At 31.9% G+C, this 19,276-nt stretch overlaps 3 protein-coding genes across 3 annotated transcripts; 2 read left to right on the plus strand and 1 right to left on the minus strand.

Annotated features, from left to right (window-relative positions):
* The first annotated feature begins 310 nt into the window (after positions 1-310).
* Positions 311-3,379, plus strand: LOC143622808 (carbonic anhydrase Nec1-like). Its single transcript, XM_077093853.1, has 7 exons — positions 311-490; positions 577-794; positions 2,246-2,352; positions 2,459-2,573; positions 2,785-2,952; positions 3,042-3,095; positions 3,231-3,379. The coding sequence occupies exons 1-7, from the start codon at positions 409-411 to the stop codon at positions 3,297-3,299; spliced, it is 813 nt and encodes a 270-aa protein (XP_076949968.1). The 5' UTR covers positions 311-408; the 3' UTR covers positions 3,300-3,379.
* Positions 3,380-4,106: 727 nt separating this feature from the next.
* On the minus strand, positions 4,107-6,231 carry LOC143622985 (aquaporin TIP1-1-like). The gene is made up of 2 exons (XM_077093992.1): positions 5,785-6,231; positions 4,107-4,547 (listed from the first exon to the last, which is right to left on the minus strand). Exons 1-2 carry the CDS (start codon positions 6,166-6,168, stop codon positions 4,179-4,181), a joined length of 753 nt encoding a protein of 250 aa, XP_076950107.1. The 5' UTR covers positions 6,169-6,231; the 3' UTR covers positions 4,107-4,178.
* An 11,611-nt stretch (positions 6,232-17,842) lies between these two features.
* On the plus strand, positions 17,843-18,942 carry LOC143622810 (zinc finger protein ZAT5-like). Its single transcript, XM_077093855.1, has one exon. It carries the CDS (start codon positions 17,929-17,931, stop codon positions 18,766-18,768), a length of 840 nt encoding a protein of 279 aa, XP_076949970.1. The 5' UTR covers positions 17,843-17,928; the 3' UTR covers positions 18,769-18,942.
* Positions 18,943-19,276: the final 334 nt, after the last annotated feature.

A 19,276-nucleotide genomic window follows, 5' to 3' on the forward strand; every position in this document is an offset into this window, starting at 1 on the left:
ATAACTTACACCTAGATACTCTTATAATCAAATACCTGTATTTTGCAAGATTTAAACCCTTAATCTCTAGAATACAAGACACCTTACCAACATCATGTCCAATTGATCCGATTTATGTTAAGTAGTCTTTGATATGCACCTATTATAAATAAATTATTATATTAATATTAATATACTTTAATTAAATTATACATCAAGTATATATCAAAAGTAATAGTATCACATTTGTACTAGGAAAAAGAAACGGTACTTGTGATTCTTTCCTTGGTTGTATCAACTATCAACAACTAAATTACTTCTCTATTGCCACTGCCACCATACCTCTTTAATCTTTCCAAATATAAATATACCACCTAACTCTTAATTCAGTAACCACCGGCTGCACCACCATACCTCTATAACCGCACAATGTGCATTATTTCACCAATCAGATCTCTGTTATTTTTAATTATTGTTTTGCTTCCCATTTCAATCTATGCTCAAGAAGTTCGTAAGTTCATTTTTAATCCATTTATGATCAAGCCATTAAGGTCCATCTTTTTATTTTTTCTGATATAATGTTTTGTGTTTATATAGAGGATGAGAGGGACTTTGATTACAATAAATTGAGCGGAAAAGGACCCGAGAATTGGGGAAAACTGCACAAAGAATGGTCTGCTTGTAACACCGGCAAAATGCAATCTCCAATTGACTTGTCGAATAATCGAGTTGATGTTGTTCACAAATCAAAGAAGCTGTTGAGGAACTACAAAGCATGCAATGCAATAATAATTAACCGTGGCCATGACATAGAGGTGAGACATATATTCCATGACATACAACATTCACATATTATTCGTACACATACACGCACACCTACACATATATGACATACAAATTACACTCGTCTATTCATCCGCGTTTACACAATCCCTTGTATTAATTTTCTGTAAAAATACAAGAAACAAATCCTAATTAAAGACTAGGAACTAATTTACAACAATAATAAGAAAGTTGAAGCTAGAAGATATTAATAGATACAACAATTCAAATGTTGTATCAATATTTTTTGATCAGTTTGAAAATTCGATATAGCCTTAAATTGTATTTTTTGTATATCTTACTCTATTTATATTAGAAAATAAAATGAATCAATTACAATATAGAGGCAAGTAAGCGGACAACAAATTGCACCACCAAATTTCTGGTAATTGCTATGTTTTCTTAATTGTATTGAAATAATCTTTACCCTTTTGAGATTAGTGGCCTATGTGTATAAAAAGGAGGGAGACTACCACCATGATTATTAGTTAATAAATCATGATTATTCCGTTTTTTAATGAGTATAAAAACTAGCCGTTGCACAGGAGAACGTGCACACAATTATATTTATATTAGCTGTTACACAAGAGCCCTTCACGACGATAGTTTTTTATTGTGTATATTCATTTGTCTGTGATCTATAGACACATGTTTTGATGCATTTAGTACTCATAATTTATATTTTAGAATAACAGTTGGATTCCAAATCTACCATTATACGATATTTAATATATATAATATATCCACTTAGATTTCATAGTTGGTGTAAATTATGGTAGATAGAATATAATTAGAATTCACTAATATAGATAAAATTTTGTATTCACAGAAAGGAAACTATGTATACTAAGTGCAGTTCGGCTCGACAATACAAAATAATAAGTTTAATCTAGAGGCCCCTATTTAGAAGATTCTGATCAATTGTTTTGATCGAATATGTACTAGATTCGTATATTGTTTTCGATTATTTGAAATATGGTTTAGTAATTCTTGGTCTTAATGTCTTATCACTTTATCAGCCTATTAGAAAATGTTAGAATAAGGACTTTCTGCCATTTATCTTTGTGGTATTTTTGTGTTTTTAGTTGGATGTGAATGTTGATTTAAGGTATGTATTAACTACGTTTAGTTTTCAACTTTTGACAAGGAAAACAAAGAATCAGTATATTTGAAAAGATTTTTTTTTCACTAAAACTCATTTCAATTCTAATATTTGTGATTTTGTGCTTTTTAGAAATCGTATACAAAAATTGTGCCACATCATATTTTCAATTATAAGGATCCTGATCGAATATAAAATATTTTACTTATAAACGAACGGGATCAAATTTTAGAATTCATTTTGGTCCCGGAAGTATGAGTCTGGTCTAAGTGCGTACTTATGCAAGAAAGAACTAGCATGCTTGACATTCTTATTCAAATTCACTTGTTGGGGAGGATATAGGTTCATTGGGAGGGCTATGCAGGTTCGATTAAAATAAATGGAACGATTTACGCTCTTAAACAAGCCCATTGGCACTCGCCTTCGGAGCATACCATCAATAATAGGAGGTCAAATTCTCCCTTCTTATATTGCATCATTTGAACTTAACATATAACTAATAACCGTTGATGTAGCAAAGTTTTGAGCAAATTCATTGTAAATTTAACCTTGCAGGTACTCATTGGAACTACACATGGTTCATAAGAGCACCGATCCAACCGCCAAACACCAAATTGCAGTCATTGGTATCCTCTACAAAATTGGAAAACCAAACCATTTTCTCTCTAAGGTGTTTCCCTTACAAACGAGTGTTTGTTATCGATTATAGTTATAATTTTATCTCTAATTTGAATATCAGGATACTTATTGACGTTTTATCATTATCATCGGTTAGTTAGCTTTATAAGTAGTTATTTTCATTAATTTTTTTTTATATAAAGAGATCTGATTTTAACTATACAATGCCACTTCTGTTGAATCAATTTTGTACCAAATTTCAGTTGGGCCGCAACATAACATCGTTGGTGAAACAAGAAAGCGAACACAGGCACCCGGGTGTAATAGATCCCAGAGAGATCCGTATGAGTTGCCGAAGGTACTACAATTATATTGGCTCACTCACTGTGCCTCCATGTACCGAAGGGGTCATTTGGACCATTAGCAAGAAGGTACATACAACTTTGTCTTTCATTTATTTTATATGATCATTTAAATTTTACTACTAGATATTGCAATTATTTATGGATGTGTCATGCAGGTGAGGACCGTGTCACTTGATCAAGTTAAATTACTTCGAGAGGCAGTTCACGATGTAAGTACATAGATTAAATAACTCTACTATAAGATTACAAACAATATTCTTCTATTATAATTAAAAAGGATTTGTTATCTAATTAATGCTAATTTGTTTGGTTTTATTTGACGAAAATCGATGAAATAATTGCAGCATGCAGCAAAAAATGCAAGACCACTGCAACCAGACCATAAGAGAGGCATTCAGCTTATCAGTCCATAGCAACAAAACTCAAAAAGGATTTTCTACTTGCAGTAACTATATGAACTATACCATGAACATGCAGAAATAATCTTTGTTATTTTGTATTTTATCTTTTAAGAATCATTCAATGATCACTATGTATATCCAAAATTAATTAGTAATAAGGACTTCCAATCAAGAAGAATTTGAAAAAAATATCTTCGTAATTGGCAAACCAAAAGTTCAACCAACAGAAATTAAGTTTTCTATCTAGTAAGTCAGATAAAGCCTTTTGTTTTTATAAAGTTACTCGACCTTCATTAGATATTTTAATATTTTAAAACTTTTGTAATAAACGGAAAAACTTTTAAAATTATGTTACATGTCTGGAACATATATGCATCCTAATAATTGATTAGTGACTGTTTATTCAAATTTAACTTGAAGTAACAGATAATCGTGAATGAAAAAAATTAACAAATAACCACCAAAGTTTGTAATTGTTCGGTTAAGCCAAAACTAAATTAATCACTAAATAGTATACAAGATTCGTATATTTTCAAATTCGTGTCAAACAAAAAATTATGATCATGATTATATTAGCCACTAGCGTTTAAGCAACGGCCTAAACCGCTCACAAATGTACGTTCGTTTTACTGTGTTAGTATAGAAATAAAACTATAAAAATAGAACTTAGGCAAACATTATTTTCACTCATTTCTCTTGAAACATGTCCAATGCATAAACAAATTAAAGAAACAAAAAGAGACACATTATAATATTCAACACAACAAGCAAATTTTACAAATTATCAAATTATATGGAGAATTCACAATCCAATACCAACAAATGACAATCAGTCAAGACACCAATCACCACAAATTAAATAAACAGAAAACATATTTTTTTTAAATAAATTTAGGCAGATGTGGGCAAATGGTCATGGGTTTGGTTGATGTAGAGGAGCTCATAGATAAGCCCAGCAAGCCCACCACCAACCAAAGGCCCAACCCAGTAAATCCAGTGGTTGGCCCAGGTCCAGCTCACCAAAGCGGGTCCGAAAGATACTGCTGGGTTCATGGATGCACCGGTGAATGCTCCACCAGCCAAGATGTTTGCTCCAACAATGAAACCAATTGCAATTGGTGCAATTGTTCCCAAACTACCCTTCTTTGGGTCAACTGCGGTGGCGTAGACGGTGTAGACAAGCCCGAAGGTCATCACGATCTCGAAGACCAAAGCGTTTGAAACTCCGACACCAGCGGACAAAGAGAAAGCACCAACAGCCTGTCAACAAATCATATTTAATTACCCTTTTATATGAGTACAAGACTTGTGACCTTCAAGTTATAGTTTACAAGAAAATTTAAAACATATATTTGATAAAAAGAAAGTTTAGAAAATCTAAAACATACTTGAAATTAGTAGAAGCATGATATGGACACATATTAATTTTTTTATTATTGTAGCTCTACAATTTTCACAATATTTATTTTGTTTCAACAACTTTTTTTTATTTTATTTCTAACTTTACTTTATTTTTTGTTTAGTTGATTGTTTATTGATGATATTATATTTTCTTCTATTGAGCTGCCTGACTCAAATCTGACACGTTTAAAGTTCATCATCATCATCGTACTCAGTATATCCCACCAATAACAAAGCTATGGTAGGGTCTGAGGAGGGTAAGATGTAGACAGCCTTACCTCTACCCCATAAGGATAGAGAGGCTGCTTCCGGTGAGACCCCCGGCTCGATAGTAGTTTTGCATCAAGCCTTGGACATAAGGCACATAGCACTCAATCATCGGGACACCGGCTGATCGCTGCATGTACCCTTGTCTTTCGGCTATCAACGCCACTACATGATGCCTGATTAACCGTCCGTCACTTTTAACGTTATTTTCACGAGATTAGTAAAATAATGTCAAAATTAGTGCAATTTCACTTTTGCCCACCCGAGGGTTCACACATATATACATCATATGTGCGCACCGCAAGCAGGGCTTGACACGTTTAAAGTTGACCTAACTAATTCTGGCCTATATGTCTAAGATCTAACGTGTCAAAATAGTCCATATTTAGTTTATCATCTTTTCCTAGTTTCATAAATAATTATAAAAAGGGTCATCTTATAGCTACACCACCTCATATTATTAACATTATCAAACTGTAATAACTGTTTAAATAGAACAATCAAACTTTAAAAATTATTGGTTATAAGTATCGTCTAGTTAATATTCGACGGTCGGTCTGACTATATATACTCAAAACTTTGAAAAGTTTTGCTCCAAACTGTCGTTCAACCTCAATTCGAACTTGAAACTTTTTTGTTGAAACGGTCGTCAAACTTCTATCCTGACAATCGTTCTAACTATAGACACCTTGGCTGTTAAACTTTAAAATTTGGTCAAAACACAGTCCTACCTCTATCCAGACGACCGTTTATAACGGTGTGAAATTAGATATCAGGCGGTTTAAAATATTTTTTTTTAAATTAAAGAATAGTTTTGAACCACTCTTACCATATCATTAGTGACAAACTTGAGTAGCAAGCAAGCAACGGTAGATCCAAGCAACTGAGCGATGACATACACAACACCACGGAAAAACGTAATATTACCACCAACAAAGGCACCAAAGGTGACAGCAGGGTTAACATGTCCACCAGAGATATTCGCACCAACCGAAACCGCAACAAACAAGGCAAAAGCATGCGCAATAGCAGCCGCCACAAGCCCTGTAGGAGTTGCAGCACCATCACTGGTCAGCTTGCTAAATGCCATGCCGGAGCCTGAACCGGCAAAGACGAAGATGAGGGTGGAGATGAACTCAGCCACACCGGCCTTGACGGTGTCCGGGTGGGTGAACTCGTGGTGGTGGCCAACGGCGACTGAACGGATCGGCATGATGGAGATTGGTCGGACGGTGGTGATAAGGAAGAGAGTGGGTTGAGTTGGTTTGCACTTTGCATGCAAATGAGGTGTTTATATACTGCTTTAGGGTTGTGGTTTACCTGCTATTGCCGGTCACAACTTAAGGGTAAATCTACTTTTGGTTTTTATTTATAAAGATGTAAGTTTAAGAGTTCGAAACACCTCTTAATCGACCATGACTCTTAATAGTTTAAAACTAAATTCCCAAACGACTCTTAAACATGTGAGCCTTTGACCAATATCTATAGAATGATGAAATAATAAAATTAGTTATTTTTAGTAATTTGTGTTTAAACTTTAATAAAAGTAAATCAAACTAGCTAATTAATGTGTCTAATGTTATAAAGAAAATTGTTTGTTTTTAAATAATAATAATAATTATATGTTCTATTGATAAATAACAGTCATAACTTAACACTTGGTTGGTGGACGATCTTAACTAAAGGTGTATTTGTTTACAGCGGTCTGCGACTAACAAAACATAACATCGTTAGTTATAGGTTCCCGGAAAAACGTTTTTGACATGATTACTCACATTTTTTGCTAAAACTTTTCAACAGAAACATCTTTGTAACCTTAGAGTGGATCTTTATGAACATTTTTTCTAGTAAAAACTCGTTTATTGAGGTTGTTAAAACCCTAAAACCTCTGTCAGGGTCAATTGATTGGTGGTGAGTCAGTTGATGGTGGAGGTGTTCTAGTTGAGTATTTAACAAAAAAAAAATTTGTGAGTCTTCTGACCATAAATATGTAACACATGGACCACGTGTAGTAAATGAATACACTTTAGTTTGAACTATCACCAATCAAGTATTAAATTGAAATTGTTATTTGCCTATAAGGTTGTAATGCATAGTTTATATTATTTAATCAATAGTAGAGAGAAAAAGGAAAACAATCAATAGTTATTAGATGTTATTATGTAAACCGGATAACTTTGCTTCAATTTTTTTTCTTTACTCTTTTAAGAAATTCTAATATTTTCTGATAAGTCAATAGTTTAATAATACTTTGTTGTTTTGGATTAAGTTTGTATTTGAATTATTTAACGAGTCCACTCTGTCAGTCCAGCGAATCAATGGATAAACTAAACAGACACATCCACGTTGTGGATATATATATTCAATCAGACAACTACCCCCACGACGAAGCTACTTTTGATTAAATAATTAAACTGTTATATATATTTAATTAAATAAAAATTCTAACTGGATCTAGAAACAAGGTGTTTTACTTCATAATCATAAAAATATCATCATAATTTACCACATGTTTTCTCTTTCTAATCAAATCGCCGCGTGAATTAAGAGATTTGCATATATATTACGAATACCGGCTTCTAATTTACTCCATTTGTATGATATTTTTAATAATATTCCAATTGGTGAACGACATCAAATCTCCCGGCCCAGACACGACACAATTATCAAGTGCGTGCTCTATTAACTGAGCTAATAGCCCGTCGTGTGAGCCCCCCACCGGGGCCTACTATGGCAAAAGCGAGAAAAACCCCATCTCTCTCTTTCCTTTTTTCGTCAGCAATTATCATACTAGAAATGATTGTATTTTTAATAATATTCCATTTGTATTATCAAAGTTGGTGAACGACATCAAATCAGCATCCTTCATGTGGGTGAAGCAAATGAACATTCTTAGAGTGGGAAAAATGGAGCCGGTTCAATTTGTATATTTTCCAATTTAACTAGATGTATGTTTTGATTTTGTTTTTTGCTTTTGTTTGTTTTTTGGCTACTTTTATCTTGTAAATGGTCATTCTTTTAGTTTAAATAGAATTGGCCTTTCAAAAAAAAACTTGAAACGCAACAAAATGAAAACTAATATTTAAGTGCCTCGACCTATATATATAGCTTTGTGTTTTTTCTTCTTTTGAAACTTAAAAACAGTGTGTGGTTTAAATTAAGCTCCATATCCAAAAATGGTAACCTTTTACTAAAGATGTGGGTGATATGGTTGGCATTTACCTTTCTCATAGTATGAAGCCTCAATTATGTTGTTTTTTGAATAACGTGAAGCCTCAGTTATGTATAATGACATTTCAATGATGGTTAAATTATAACTTTTAACACTAAGTGTGGCGAACATTTTATTATCATCTAATAGAGGTCTTCTAGATTCAAATGTTTTCATTGGTTTTCTTGTTATAACCATTTAAAGGACATTTGTCTAACACAACATTTACTTAATCTCATTAGTTAGCAGGATACTAATCGGGTATACCTGCTAAAATTATCAGTAAAAAGGAGTGCACGTGTGAAAGTTAGGAGAGTATAGAGTTAATGAAAATGATGAATACAACTACAATATCCTCATAGCTTCACCAACCAAAGAGCCGGCCACATTGGTAAGGAAAGGAAATTAATTACAAAATGATGATTTAGGTCTTAAATTACTTGGTAAATTTTATGAACTATAAACGAGTTTTTTCCCAAAAAAGTGTCGGTAGAAAAAGTATTTAACAAAATAAGGTTGAATGATAAATATTTACAAAAATAGTGTTATATTCAAGTGTTAGTTTCTCACTCTTAATCTCATTGGATTACTTAAATTAATTAAATAGTTGTTGACTTAATAATATTAATTACCATACTAAAAATATATTTTATTTATTTATTTATTTACAATACAAAAAATATATCAAATTGTGATTTATAATATAACTTTTATCTTATCTTCATATTAAAGAAAAGAGTAAAGTGTCCTTTTCGTCCTTATGATTTGACAAATAATGCGAATCTAGTCCAAAAAGTTTATTTTTTGCATATGGACCCTCCACGTTTTTCAGTTCTTGCCAATTACATCCAAATCGCTAACTCCGTTAAATCTAATCGTTAAGTCAGGGGTAGACATGTCTTTTCACTATTTCTTTATTATAATTCTTATTTTAGTGAACTGCGGTTTTCGTCCTTGTGGTTTGTCCAAATCTGAGGTTTTAGTCCAATAGTTTTAAGTTTGCAATTTTCGTACCTGTAGTTTCATTTCACTTGCAATCAAACCCGAATTTATTAACCTCGTTAATTTTGGTCGTTAATCCATTTGCGTGCCCCTCACGTGACGACCAGTTTTGTTGTTTCTCTCCCTAAATAAACTTCAGTCCTAATTCGCAAGCACCCTCATGTGAGGGGCTGGGGTGTATTTGGGGAAAAAGAAAAAAAACAAGGAACAAAATTGCCCCTCACGTGAAGGGCATACTGATGGGTTTAACTACCAGACATAACGATATTAGGAAATTCGGGTTTAATTGCAAGTGAAATGAAACCATAGGGAAGAAAATTGCAAATTTGAAACTACTGGATTAAAAATGCAGATTTGGACAAACTAGAGGGACGAAAAACGCAGTTCACTAAAATAAGTATAATAATAAAGAAATAGAAAAAAGACACGTCTACCCCTGACTTAACGATTAAATTTAACGGAGTTCGTGATTTGGATGTAATTGACAAGAACTGGAAAACGTGGAGGGTCTATATGCAAAAAATAAACTTTTTGGACTAAATTCGCATTATTTGCTAAACCACAAGGACGAAAATGACACTTTACTCTAAAGGATAAGAGTAGAGATAATCTTGACTGAAAGAATATTACATTCTTAAATCAGTGTTATTTATTTCAATTTCATATACTTCTTTGCATGCACTTGTAATTAAAAAACTAAATAAAAGTCTAAAACGAATTATAAGTTATTATATAAATAAAAACTATGAATTAAACCATTATTACGTTCTAGTTTTAGTCATGTGACGGTTATCAAAGAATTTTTTTATCCAATTACCATGTACAATAAAAGTTTAGATATAAGTTTATTATATTTTAATTTTTTTTTGCGTAACTACATCTTCGATAGATATTCAAACTACAACGATGGAAGACACAAATGACAATTTAGATATCAAATTTGAAAGCCTGATAATTAGGAGGGAACACCTTATTAGAAGTATGTATTTCTAACACGATATAAATTTAATATAATTTTTTCAGGTTTGTTTGAGTCTTAGCCGATTGTTAGTTTAAATCCAGCTCCTACATGTAGCCTCATATTTAAATCCAGCTCCTACATGTAGCCTCATATTTATAGCCTGACGGATGAATCCATTAAAAAAATGATATATTTTTCCTAGTTAAGCCCAAAAGAGAAATTATAATCGTATATTATATTGTAGTTTAAACATAATCACTTAGACTTATTTATATAGAATTTAGGTTCAATCTAAAAAATACTAATAAATTTAAGAAACATAAAAAATTATAATGATTTAGTAATATGTTAAAATATTTAAGAACTTTATTATACTTTTAAAATTGTGTGAGTAAAAACATCGAACTGTACGAAATAAAAAACCACTTAAATAAATAAATTTCCTTTTTTTTAGAAATATAAAGAAAGAATAGCAGACGCGACAAAAAATGTATTATAAATAATAATCTTTTTATAATATATATAAATTACTAGAAATGGTTAGATCACCATTAAATAAAAGAAACTAAAATGGCTGGAAATTTATAAGGTAACTAAGATCATTAAGTCAATAACTATTTAATCTATTGAAGTAATTCAATAAGACGCGGAGTGACAAGCTATCATTTAAGTAAAACACTAGTTTAGTAAATATTTCTCAACTAACACTATTTTGGTAAATACTTTTCTTATTAACACTCTTTTAGAAAAAAAAAACTTAACTATAAACATTTGAAGGGTTTTTTCATAGAGATTTTTGTTATTATATATCTTGTAGTGATTTAATTGAAGCAGTACTTGTGACTTCTTCAAATGAACTTTTTTGGTGTCTTAAGAGATCGATTATGTACAAGTGATTTTTCAATATATTAAGTATCGGTAGAGAGAAACTCATTTATAGAATTACCAAGCATACCTAACCCACAAACTTTCCAATTATGTACGTTAATCAATGACATTAATTACATATTCCTTGTAGACGTAGTTTCGAAAACGAACGAAGTGCCCACAATTATTTAAATGGGATTGGGCAATCACATTGCAAGCACTAAGTGGAAATATTTGATAAACTAATCATGATTGATTTGTGAATTTTTATTGAACCTGGATAATATATTTTAATTGCAAACAAAATGCGAATATTCCATCTCTCCAGGGTATTATTAATTATTAATTTTTATATAAAAAAAGAATGGAAGGCGTCAAGGCGATAACATAATTAAAGAGAAGTATATAAATTACCAATATATCATATTTAAAATACATATTTTAAATAAAAAGTATGCAAGTTATATAACTAGATTATCTAAATGGATCAACGTATTGACATGTTAAAATTGGTTTGCAGATTGCAAAGAGGTTTGCAAATAAAGTAAGTTGTAAACTTATTAAACGGGTAGACATGTTGAATTTATAAATTATAGCTTCTTTATTCTAGTTTTAAATATGTAAATGTGCTGTCCCATATATAATTTAGTACAACCTGTAAATATAACATGTTTAATGCATAAGTTAGATCTATCAACCTAAACATCATAAGTTAGACCAGCAAACACAGAACTTATTTATTTTTATGTTTGGTTTATGTCACATGTCAATGTATTCCTAAAATTGCCAAACCTAGCATTTAATAATCTCAAAGCTAATGAAGAAGTTAATAAAAACATGGTTCATCTAGAACCATTTACTTGATAAAGTGAGATAATTTAACAATTTCATTTATTCGGGTTTTCTATTGTTTATTTAGTTTTGTTCATATTATATATTGATATCAGAATTAACTTGGTTATAGAATTTTCAGTTCGGGTCAAATCGAAAAATAACTTTTCAGTCCTATACATAGTTGACCCGGGACTATGGATTATTCTAAGAGTATCCCTTGACACTCGAATGATGATGATGCCATGTAAGGATGATTCACTTTACTTGCAATCTTATGCATATCTTCTAATTAATTAATTCCATACGCAACAAAAACTCATTTCTACATTTCATTAATCTTTTGTAATGCGTTTGTCAAACACATTAATAAATCATTTTAATTAACAATAAGAATGTGACCTATGATTGTTACATAAAACTTATCACAAATCAAGCTCGAGCATTTCGACTTAAATTATCTTTTTTGCATTGATTTGGATTTCACTGGAGTTGAGTTGATTTCTTTAAACATTTTTGAGCTAACAAATTGAGCTTGGAGAGGGTTTGCTTGTTTAAAAGCGGTTTCTAGTGAAATATCTATTGAAAATTTATTTGGGTTGAGCTTGAATCTGACATTACACCGTGAGGAGCCTACTTCATAATAAGTTTTTGAGTTAAACTAGAGCGTGTAATGACTAACTTTCGACAACAATGTATGATTCTCCTATGAGTGTCCTATGATGGAAGTTGAATTTCTAGGTATACCAGTTTACCTGAAAAAAAATTAGGTCACTCAAAATTGCAGGGATATCCCTGAGAGGTGAGAGCATGCGGATCCTTAAAGGCCCTGCGTGAGTAAAAAAATGGACCCTTAATAAACTCAAACACAAACCAGTAATAAAATGGTAGGTGTGATAACATTAAACAAAACAATACTATTGTCCCATGGGTCTAGCGCGCCATATGCAGCTACACACCTTGCATATGCCCAAGCCCAAAGGTCCTGCAAAAATTGTTTTGGACAATCTATATTTGCTTATAGAGAGTAGGGATCGGAGTGGTCCGGGGAAAGGCAAAATGGGGGAAAATGGGAGTTGAGGTTTAGGTAGAAGGTGATGAGGTGGAGGGTGAAAAATGGGGAAAGCCGGAGAGCATTCACTAGATTCCACCAAATCGCAAGAAGAGAATCATGAAAATCGGGAAGAACCGAGAAGAAATAGAGAATTTGGATCCAAGGAAAACCGGTAACACCATATCCCATAAACCAGGAATATTACACTCCCTAATTTAGTGTGTGCGTGAGAGGGACTGTGGTTTAATAATGGGTGGTTTTTTAATTGGATTTTTGTTTTGGTGATTTGGGTCAGGGACTCAGGGTTCTCATTGGTTTTTTTGTTTGAAAATAACAGTTAATATTAAACTAAAGTGAGTAGATCAGGCTTTCTAATATGCGTTATTCCGTACTTCCACCAGCCCAGTCCATCACTAAAGTTGGGCTGAATTAAAGACTTGGATTTTATTTTAAGTTCATATATAAATTATTCTGAACTGGGCTTTATTAGTATAGGTTTCTAAGTAGATGTGCTATAAACATGAAGGTTAGATGGGCCTGTAGCTGCAGTTGATCAAAATGGGCTTAAAGTTGTCTATTGGGCCTCATGTGTTCCAGACATGTTTCGATTTCATCCAAGTTATTTTGCTAGTGTTTAAAATGTCAAGATTAACGACCAAACTCAAAGTATTCACTTGGAGTTGTCATCATCATCTGGTGAAGATTTCTCTAGCCGGCCATTCTCGATTAGTTTCTTTTGTGATTCCGAGTGTATATATTCCTTCGTCCATCAAATATCGTTTTGTTAATGATCTGATATTTTGGTTTTCTGTTTGTTCTTGTTCATATTCATTCTTGTATTGTTTCTGAATTAAACAATTATGGTTTGTGTTTAATACAATCAGATTCAGTGTGTTCGTGTCACACTAACTATCTATAAGTAAACAAGAAACGTCAGTTCATTTATTAAATTCATTTCCTATAGGGTTCTATGCTTTTGGGCCTCTATAAATATTTGTGACCCATTAAACTGTTTCCTTGATAAACAAGGAGAAAACTTTGCCAGGGATGACAAAACAGGTTTTGTTAAAAAGGTTGTGTAAGACATGTTATAATCAGCCGAACAAGACAGATTAATTAGCTATACCTCATTTCTAAAACGCCACCCCACATTTTAAGCATATGAGTTATATAACACGACAAGCTTAACACGATACATAAAGTTAGCGAAAAATTTTCTTTAATTATACATTACACAAAATAATGCCTTATATTCATTAATGCTTAAAGTACTAGTGAGATTATCATATAAAAAATGATAATAGAAACCAAGAAAAGCCTCATATAAGTTTTTGATAAATGGTTTTATCTTCTTTTTTTTTTTCAACTGCCAGTATGATAAAACGACATTCTAAGACCATGTGTAGTCATAAAGTCTCACCCCTGGGCGTTATACGTCACGTGGCGCCTAGTCAGAGTTATGACTTTTTATAAAAATAGGGTGTAGTCATAAAGTCTCCATAACTTTGTTTATTTAATTATTTTTAAATTTGTGTGCCTTCCACCAACGTTTTTTACAAAACGCCACCCAAAAAGCCTTAACCAAAACGTCTCCATGTATAAAGCCGAGGAGGGGTGTTCTCAGGCTTTATGACCCCATAACGCCTCCAGTACGCATGGTGTAAGCGCGTTGGTCTAAACATTGACGTACGCTAATCGATTTTCATGTTAGTTTAAACGGGTTAATGTCATAATTAAACAAGTTAAATAAAAATGTATCTGTGTACGTGTGTATATATTACAACAACCCATATTATCCCTTGCTTAGAAAGTTCCTTACGCCAAGAATCTTCACATCTTAAAAGCCATTGTTTTTTTTAAGTTCACACACTATTTGCATACAACAGCAATACACCTCATACTACGAGGACGAAATCTCGTTGAAGCCACCGCCAATTTATTTATTACTCTACAGTCTACATAAAAAAAAAAGAAAAACTAATATTATTATTATTATTATTATTTTATGTACAATTCTAAAAATTGACAAGCAAACGAACTTTCTTCTATATATACATATAAGTAAATTCTTTTTCAAGATCCAATTAGTTGGAAGCGTGTTTTTAATATCGGTTGAAGAATAACTTACAAAGGAAACAATAAACTACACGTTAGTTATAAACCTCATCATATTATTATTAATCATTTCCAGGTTTCCACTCCATGGTTGTATTTAATCATATAATTACAGAGAGTTAAGATTATTAAATCCAATATTAACCGAAATATTATTTTATTTCAAATTAATGGAAAAATAGAAAACCCAAAATTACTAACAACAATATCAAATTAACCGAAATATTATTGTATAAGATGATCGATAAATGACTCCGGATTGTCAATATTCTTATTAATTTTGCTTCATTTCATTATAAAACAGTATACGGTGCTGAAAATTAGGCCGGACGGGTTAATTATAACTTAATTCGACTACGCTAGCTTCTTGCTAGTCTATTTATTTAAGAGTTATGAATAAAATTGGCTGTTAAAAGAAATAATAAATAATAAAAAGAAAAACTATAGTCGTGAGATTTAGTTTCGAGCAGGTTTTAAAATCAATGGAGATAGTTACTTATTAGTGGCCGCTCATAGAAAAAAAATGTTATTAATTGGTGATGTAGTTGGAAATGCATTATCTAATACAACCATGTGGGTTGATCATTGAGACCTCATTATCTTTTTGACTTATATACGACAAGTCAATGAAATTTAGGTAATTATAAATCTACATAACACCTGATCATTAATTATATTTATATAGATTGTATATGATTGTAAATGAGTTAGGTAGTTTATACGTACCGAAAAACAAGATTTTTACTATGGACTGTTCAGTCTAAGATCTTAATTATAGTTTAATAAAAAAATATTATAATTCTTAACTCTCCATTATTTCTTATTTTACAATATTGGTTGATGGCAACGTATAAATCTTCGTGTACATGTTGGATTTATCTAATTATCCAACCTATGTACGTAGACATGTAGTTACATATATATAATATATGCGACTGTTTAATTAATATAATTCATCAATGATCATGCATAGGGTATTCATAAACAGATATCCATAAGATGTATGGGAATTTATATTTTTTTAATATATACTGCCTGCGTTTACATACGAGATTAATTTAAAATTATTCCCAAATTACTCAACTAATGATTATGTACGTATTTAAAATTTAAACTATTTCTAAATTACTCATATAATGATTAACTAAAATAATTGAAGGAGACTAAACCCGCATGATTTTTGGGTCATTGTCTCATTTTACAAATTATAATTTCAAATACAACCATTAAATGAACTGTTATAATTACTATTTTTCAACACATTTGTATTAAAGTGATATATTCTATAGTAGTACTACAAACATTCGAATAAATTGATATATAAATTAATGTATTTACGTATAAAATGGTTTTAAGACATTTAATCATATACATTTGGCATTATACAATTAATTTTTGAAATAAAATAGAAATTTATGTAATTTAAAAGACATAAGGTATAATTGGGAGGAAAGGGTGCCAGGCTTGCACTCCAATGCACCACAAGGTATCCGTTATGGCATATAATATTAAACAATAAGCAAGCAAGCCCTTCTTATCTGGTTTACTTCAAAGCCAACCGATTCTCATCTTTATTACAGATATATAACTTGTTATCCACAAATACCTACATGCATATATAATGGATTGAAAATATATTATTAATAAACTATGTTAATACAAAGAGTTAACCAAGAAATGCTTTTAGGGTCTTCTAAACTTGAGGAGCTAAAACAATTACGTACCTAAATCTGTATATATATATAACATAGAGCAAAAAAAATCAGCAATGTGAAGATAAAATTCAAAGAAAATAATTCAAAGGAGCACAAATATATTGAAAGATAACAAGTTAAATGATAACGAATTGAAGAGGAACACAAATGTAACAAGGATTAATGGATTGGATAATACGTTGAAATAAGAATTCATTACATTGCGTATAGTCATTGACGAATACATTTATAAAGTTCTCAAAATCCAGAAGTAGTGTATTACATGGAGAATGCATTAATTTTGTGAAATATGCAGTTATAGTGTTTCACCTACATCAAATTATGTTGTAATTTACATATGGCATTTGTTATAAATACACCTAAACGAGAAATCAGAAGTACTACACACGTGTATTCATCCGTGAATCCTATAAACTATGTTTAGAATCTACATAGTTAGATCATTAATTATGAATACACCAACTATGTTTGCCCCTCCACAACGTTATGTACATAACGTTTGGCAACGGAAAATATTGTCCAAAACGCCCGGTGTTTTGGGATGTTTTCCCATCCCACAAGAGTCCATTACCATTAGTCTTATTAGTGTTTCACTTATTTGTGATGTATTGTCACGTCAAGAATATTCATTTCATGTATCTAGGAAAAAGTTAAAAACATGTCTTTATTTTCGTTTTTTAATTATCTTGAATATCCAACTAACTAAACTGCCTCCCATTGAATAAAAAAGTTCTCAAAGATTGACTGATTTTTATTATCAATAATGTTAAACTGCTCATTTTGTTGTACAATTCAATTCTTAATTCATAGCTACTTAGCTATAGTATTCCCTTAATGAGTTGTTTTAATAGAAGTTTTTCAAATGAATAAATAAATTTAAAAGGTGATGGTAAAGAAAAAAAAAGATTTGTAGGGTTTAAACTAAATAAGAGTTTTTAAAGAACAAATGAAATTCTGGTGAGTCTATTTGTTGATCTTTAACTTATAAAAAGTTGAAAAGAAAGAAAGAAAGAAAGACAGCAAGTGTGAGTTGCCTTTTTATAGTAACTTCCAAGGGTGGAAAGGCAGAAGTTTGATAGATTAGATCGGTGGAAGTACTCTTCGATCTCCTTCTCTCTCTCTCTCTCTCTCTCTCTCTCTATAAAACTCAACTTCTATTCCATTACTTCTCTTACTCATCTTCAATCTCTATCATCTCTCTTGTTTCTCTCTCTAAAATGGAAGCTAATTATGATCAAGATTATTATAGCTCATTCATGACAGATTCAAGAAACATGATGATCATCAAGGGCAAAAGAACCAAGCGTCCAAGACCCTCTTCCCCTATATCCCTAACCATGGCCTCCACCTCTTCCACCACCACCACCACTACCACCGAAGATGGTGATCATACACAAAACCCTAATAATAACACTTTCCATACGATGAACGGTTCCATCGAATTCACAAAAATCCATCAAGAAAACGACGAAGAAGACATGGCCAACTGCCTGATTCTTCTAGCTCATAGCCAGTCTTCACCACCTCCACCGCCCCAGGCTGGGGCAGTGGACGTGGCAAGGATCTCGGAGTTGCATATTTATGAATGTAAAACATGTAACCGCGAGTTTCCTTCGTTTCAAGCCCTTGGTGGCCATAGAGCCAGCCACAAAAAACCTTCTAAACCTAATATGTTGAAACAAGATTTGCATATTAATCACGGTTCTATAGAGCTATCACTTCAAATTGGTTCTAACCAGATGGATCATTGTAACAACCCTAGTGGTTCGATCAAGGTGGCTAAGGTTCATGAATGTTCGATATGTGGTGCTGAGTTTGGTTCTGGACAGGCATTAGGTGGTCATATGAGGAGGCATAGGTCAACGCCCGTGGCCACAACCGTTTGTGGTGGTTCGGGCGGGTGTCAAGAATCCAAGAAAATGAAAACCCTATTGTCGTTGGACTTGAATCTTCCGGCTCCGGTTGAAGATGATATCCGGGAAACGAAGTTCAGGTTTCGATCCGAAGATCAAATGATCGTGTTTGCAAATTCTTCTCTTGTTCATTGCCATATCTAAAATTTGAAAGTTCTTACTTATGATTCTTTTTTTTATTGATAATCCATTGGTTGTTCTTATGTAAAGGTGATTCTTTATAATTCTTTTGGGTTGCTAATAGAATTGATGATCGGCATGGTTAAATTCTTTGAATATCAATGTGTTTAGTTAATTACAACTCATTTATTTTATTTTATTTTTCCATGTTTCTTTTCAAATTGTTGGTTCTTTGAAAATTCTTCTAGTTAATTTGTTACTAGAATTAAATGATGATCGACATGGTTGAATTCTTTGAATATCATTGCTTACTATTTTTTATAGTCATTTACACACCACTCTAATTACACCATCAAATGATCGTGGACAAAAAATTATAAAAGAAAATAAAAAGTCAAAATTTGAAAATTATTGATCTAATAAAGTCATTGAACAATACTCATGATGACAATTCTAATAATAGGGGGCTAGCTTTGAAATTATTGGTTAAGCCGTTTAACTAATATCTAAAGGGCCCTTCTTGCCATAGACG

This window comes from Bidens hawaiensis, unplaced genomic scaffold (assembly GCF_021521415.1).
Source record: "Bidens hawaiensis isolate Kalapana, Puna unplaced genomic scaffold, B.hawaiensis_p1.1 tig00003244_1, whole genome shotgun sequence".
NCBI classification, from domain to species: Eukaryota; Viridiplantae; Streptophyta; class Magnoliopsida; order Asterales; family Asteraceae; genus Bidens; species Bidens hawaiensis.